This window comes from Ovis aries, chromosome X (assembly GCF_016772045.2).
Source record: "Ovis aries strain OAR_USU_Benz2616 breed Rambouillet chromosome X, ARS-UI_Ramb_v3.0, whole genome shotgun sequence".
NCBI lineage: Eukaryota > Metazoa > Chordata > Mammalia > Artiodactyla > Bovidae > Ovis > Ovis aries.
Window position 1 is genome coordinate 132,569,828 of NC_056080.1, and position 6,028 is coordinate 132,575,855.

The window sequence follows — 6,028 nt, forward strand, 5'->3', positions numbered from 1 at the left end:
AATCACAGCACGCCAGGCCTCCTTGTCCATCACCAGCTCCCGGAGCTCACTCTAACTCATGTCCATTGAGTCGGTGATGCCATCCAGCTGTCTCATCCTCTGTCATCCCCTTCTCCTCCTGCCCCCAATCCCTCCCAGCATCAGAGTCTTTTCCAATGAGTCAAACTCTTTGCATGAGGTGGCCAAAGTACTGGAGCTTCAGCTTTAGCATCAGTCCTTCCAAAGAACACCCAGGACTGATCTCCTTTAGGATGGACTGGTTAGATCTCCTTGCAGTCCAAGAGACTCTCAAGAGTCTTCTCAAACACCACAGTTCAAAAGCATCAATTCTTTGGCACTCAACTTTCTTCACAGTCCAACTTTCCCATCCATACATGACCACTGGAAAAACCATAGCCTTGACTAGACGGACCTTTGTTGGCAAAGTAATATCTCTGCTTTTCAATATGCTATCTAGGTGGGTCATAACTTTCCTTCCAAGGAGTAAGCATCTTTTAATTTCGTGGCTACAGTCACCATCTGCAGTAATTTTGGAGCCCCCCAAAATAAAGTCTGACACTGTTTCCACTGTTTCCCCATCTATTTCCCATGAAGTGATGGGACCAGATGCCATGATCTTAGTTTTCTGAATGTTGAGCTTTAAGCCAGCTTTGTCACTCTCCTCTTTCATCTTCATCAAGAGGCTCTTTAGTTTTTCTTCACTTTCTGCCTTAAGGATGGTGTCATCTGCATATCTGAGGTCATTGATATTTCTCCCAGCAGTCTTGATTCCAGCTTGTGCTTATTCCAGCCCAGCGTTTCTCATGATGTACTCTGCATAGAAGTTAAATAAGCAGGGTGACAATATACAACCTTGATGTACTCCTTTTCCTATTTGGAACCAGTCTGTTCTTCCATGTCCAGTTCTAACTTGCTTCCTGACCTGCATACAGATTTCTCAAGAGGCAGGTCAGGTGGTCTGTATTCCCATCTCTTTCAGAATTTTCCACACTTTATTGTGATCCACACAGGCAAAGGCTTTGGCATAGTCAATAAAGCAGAAATAGATGTTTTTCTGGAACTCTCTTGCTTTTTTGATGATCCAGCAGATGTTGGCAATTTGATCTCTGGTTCCTCTGCCTTTTCTAAAACCAGCTTGAACATCAGGAAGTTCACAGTTCACGTATTGCTAAAGCCTGGCTTGGAGAATTTTGAGCATTACTTTACTAGTGTGTGAGATGACTGCAATTGTGCAATAGTTTGAGCATTCTTTGGCATTGCCTTTCTTTGGAATTGGAATGAAAACTGACCTTTTCCAGTCCTGTGGCCACTGCTGAGTTTTCCCAATTTGCTGGCATATTGAGTGCAGCACTTTCACAGCATCATCTTTCAGGATTTGAAATAGCTCAACTGGAATTCCATCACCTCCACTAGCTTTGTTTGGAGTGATGCTTTCTAAGGCCCACTTGACTTCACATTCCAGGATGTCTGGCTCTAGGTGGGTGATCACACCATCATGACTATCTGGGTCATGAAGATTTTTTTGTACAGTTCTTCTGTGTGTTCTTGCCACCTCTTATTAAAATCTTCTGCTTCTATTAGGTCCATACCATTTCTGTCCTTTATCAAGCCCATCTTTGCATGAAATGGTCCCTTGGTATCTCTAATTTTCTTGAAGAGATCTCTAGTCTTTCCCATTCTGTTGTTTTCCTCTATTTCTTTGCATTGATCACTGAGGAAGGCTTTCTTATCTCTCCTTGCTATTCTTTGGAACTCACATCCATTGCCTTCTCCATTCAGATGCTTATATCTTTACTTTTCTCCTTTGCTTTTCACTTCTCTTCTTTTCACAGCTATTTGTAAGGCCTCCTCAGACAACCATTTATGCAGGTTACATCATGTGAAATGCCAGGCTTGATGAAGCACAAGCTGGAATCAAGATTACCAGGAGAAATATCAGTAACCTCACATATGCGGCTGATACCACTCTAATGGCAGAAAGTGAAAAGGAACTAAAGAGCCTCTTGATGAGGTTGAAAGAGGAGAGTGAAAAAGCTGGCTTAAAACTCAACATTAAAAAAACCAAGATCATGGCATCCACTGCCATCACTTAATGGCAAATAGATGGGGAAACAGTGGAAACAGTATCAGACTTTATTTTCTTGTCTCCAAAATCACTGCAGATGGTGACTGCAGCCATGAAATTAAAAGACGCTTGCTCCTTGGAAGAAAAGCTATGACAGACCTAGACAGCATATTAAAAAGCAGAGACATCACTTTGCCAGCAAAGGTCCGTATAGTCAAATCTATGGTTTTTTCTAGTAATCATGTATGGACGTGAGAGTTGGGCCATAAAAAAGGCTGGGCACTGAAAAATTGATGCTTTTGAGTTGTGCTCAAGAAGACTGTTGAGTATCCTTTGGACAGCAGAGATCAAACCAGTTAGTCCTCAAGGAAATCAACCCTGAATATTCATTAGAAGGACTTATGCTGAAGCTGAAGTTCCAATTCTTTAGCCACCTGGTTGCAAACAGCCAATTCATTGGAAAAAACCCTGATGACAGGAAAGATTGAGGACAAGAGGAAAAGGGGCGGCAGAGGATGAGATGGTTAGGTAGAATCACTGACTCAATGGACATGACTTTGAGCAAACTCCAGGAGATAGTGAAGGACAGCGAAGCCTGCCATGCTGCAGGTCATGCGTTCACAGAGTTACAAAGAGACGACTTAGCAGCTGATCAACAACCACCACCTAAGCTCTGGGTGAATGCTTTGAGTGTGAACATAATTCCAGCATAGGGACCTTTTAACAAGTATTCTAGGTGCTCTGAGGCCTTTTCCTTGGGTTCTGTTTGTTTTCCAAAAGATTGAACCCATTGAAGATCTTATATACCAGTAAGAATGATATAATTGCACTTGGTTAACTCAGGTCAATCATGTTTCTTAGTCTGTATTTAGCAGAAAGCATCTGCTGTGTATTCTCTGAGGGAAGTTACAAAAAAACAAATGTTGGGCTAATAATAGTCGTTTCCCCAGAGACCTTCCCGTCTCCTTTCTGCCCCTGCCATTATGATCATTTCTGCCTTACTTATGGGATAGGGCCCTTTGGGACGAACCGTGTTTGATTGAATTAGAGGTAGGCAGTATCCCTGTGAATGTAGCTCCCCAATGGGCCAGCATATGTTATTCTACAATATGTCAGCTTTCATTTCTGTTTCTGCTGAGCGATAGTTTCTCAGATGCTGTCAGTTTTCCCTGTGCTTATATGGCTGAATTTTGCTTGATTTAATAGTATCCAGTTGTGCTTTGTGGAGAAGGAAATGGCAACCCACTCCAGTATTCTTGCCTAGAGAATCCTGTGGACCAAGGAGCCTGGTGGACTGCCATCTGTGGGATCGCACAGAGTTGGACACGACTGAAGTGACTTAGCATGCATGCATGCATTGGAGAAGGAAATGGCACCCCACTCCAGTATTCTCACCTGGAGAATCCCAGGGACAGAGGAGCCTGGTGGGCTGCTGTCTGTGGGGTCGCACAGAGTCACATATGACTGAAGCGACTTGGCAGCAGCAGAAGCAGTTATGCTTTGTGGTATTTGTTGATGATGCTGGTGCTGTCATAAGCAAATGTATCAACTTACTAGTTGATCTCTGGCTAAACCCTGCCTTCTGCGGTTGCTAACAGTAGGAACTGATCTTCAGAGTCATTTATTTGCCTTTTTTACTCGTCTCCACAATCTGATCCTATTTTTTCACGTTGTTAATATTACTGGATTCTGGTAACCTAAATGAGAAGTACCAAAAATCTCTCTTTGTCTCTGTGCACATAGGTCCCAGTCATGCAGGGAGCAGGCATGCAGGGAGCAAGCATTCAGGGTGGAGGCCAGCCTGGTGGCTTTAGTCCTGGCCAGAACCAAGTCACTCCACAGGACCATGAGAAGGTAAGTAATGTTGTCCAGCTGCCTCCATTTGCACAAATCTTTTAGAGTCCTCTTTTCATAGTCACCATGTGGAGGTCCTGGGTCTTCAGAGTCCCTTTGGAAATGAAGCTTATACTCTTATAATTCTTTATGATCTTGTTACCTGAAAATCTGTGGGCCAGGTCCTAAAATTCTTAAATGGCTATACATCAGTGGTAGCTTGTCTTAACTTTTCAGACTCATCTGCCAATAGATATTTTGTGTGCAGGCCTGATTGACCTGGAAATCCAAATCCCTTTCTTCCTCCCTTTTATACCTTATCCCTAAAGATGATAGCAGATTCCCCACAAGCATATCTTTCTGTTTCTATATTTGACCATTGTAGGGAGCTCAAAACTTGTGAAAAGGAGCAACTTTCAAAGCTCCTTTCAAAGGATTCAATTCTTTCAAAGGATTAAAAACTGTAGATTTCCCAGGGGTTACCAATATCATCTTCATCAGTAAGAATTTGGGGTTCATGAATGTGTCTGCTTTGAATCTTCTAATCTTAGGCATTGTACCTGTGCTTTTCATTTTGCCTCTTCTCATCAGCTGGTTTTGTTTTTTTCTTTGGTTTGGTTTGATTTTTTATTTATTTTTTATTTTTTATTTTTTGGTTTTCTGTATGTGAACTATCCTTCCGTCTTGGACAGAAGCCGGTGGTAGTTTTTTAGCCACCATTGTTAAAACTCATTATGTTTTTTTTTCCTCTGCACAGGCTGCTTTGATTATGCAGGTTCTTCAACTAACTGCAGACCAGATTGCCATGCTGCCTCCTGAGCAGAGGCAGAGTATCCTGATCTTAAAGGAACAAATACAGAAATCTACTGGAGCTCCTTAAAGGTGAGCAGACTTACTGTGCCTGAGTCAGACAAGCTCCTGGTGCATTTGGGGTATGTACTTTTCAAGCTTAACCAACAAGAGTCTCTTGATCTCAAGACTACCTGAGGCCTGTACCCCTCTTGACTAGACCCTTCACTCTTCAATAACTCAGTCCCTGTCATGGTAGGGGAAGGTGATAGGCAAGGTGATAGTTGTTGAATTGATTGTAATCTCATTTAACCTTTTTTTCCTAAAATTGGCAACAGTGACATATGATCAAATTATGATTAACCAAATCAATCAAAATCAAATAAAAATTAACCAAAGTCAAATCAAAATTAACCAAATCAAATCAAAATATGATTAACCAAATTAATTGAATATAGAAATGTAGAAAGTTCAGGGTAAAAGCTCTGGTTTCTCAGTCTCATTCCAAAGACATAACTGCTAACTATAGTTTGGTATGTATTCTTCCAGAATCAGTTGTTATTTTATTCTCAACTCTCCCATCAAAATGAAAATACAAACCATTTCAATAAAATATGTAAACATTTTAGTTTCAAGTATTTATTTTACATTGAATATTTTGAGGTTAAACTGTTACAGCACATAATTTAAGGTAGTGAATGTCCACCATCACCATCAGTCCCTGTACATTTTGGAGGTTGCTGTACACTACTGCCCTTAGTTTCCTTGCTCTTCAGTCAGCTAGAAAGGAACATAATCATGTGACCTAACCTGATTACATGTACAGGGTTTTTAAAAAAAATTTTTCCCCAACATCTTGTATTTCACAAACAATTTTGCTTTTTAAAATCCGTTTAAAATTTACATTGTCCCAATATCAGTTGGAATTTCACATTTTGAATTTCTGCTTTTTATTCCCTCTTTGTAATAATTTCTGTCCGTATATCATTTAACAGTGGTCTCATTTACACTAACTAGCAGTCTTTACTAAATATATTGTATTTTAATCCATATTTGTAATATTGTTAAAACTTTTAAACTGTAAGTATGCATTATATCTGTATCTAGACATTAACTTGACTGAACTTTAATGGGAAGCTGTCATAGATGGATGGCACCAGACTTACAGTGCAACTAGATATTTTAGTCCAGATACCCAAGGCATTCTATTTTCTTTAGTGAAAGTGTAGACTGCCTATTAGAGTTAGAGGAATAGATTTTTAAAAACTAGTCCTCTCTTACTTTTTCTGATCTATTTATGCCAGAAAAGGTATCCCCTAGAATGTGAGAAAATTGTTTTGG

General features: G+C 40.5%; 1 protein-coding gene across 5 annotated transcripts in view; it reads left to right on the forward strand.

Moving 5' to 3' along the window:
* CSTF2 (cleavage stimulation factor subunit 2) overlaps window positions 1-6,028 on the forward strand; it is a 31,533-nt gene that overhangs the window by 21,666 nt on the left and 3,839 nt on the right. For 3 of the 5 annotated variants that reach the window (XM_004022476.6, XM_004022475.6, XM_012107683.5), the window contains 2 exons: window positions 3,809-3,919; window positions 4,656-4,780. In XM_004022476.6, coding sequence (XP_004022525.1) covers window positions 3,809-3,919; window positions 4,656-4,778 — 234 coding nt within the window. In that variant the 3' untranslated portion in view covers window positions 4,779-4,780. Of the gene's footprint in view, window positions 1-2,162; window positions 2,270-3,808; window positions 3,921-4,655; window positions 4,781-6,028 lie in introns of those variants that run through there. The other 2 variants (XR_009598863.1, XR_009598864.1) reach the window with 1 other exon arrangement.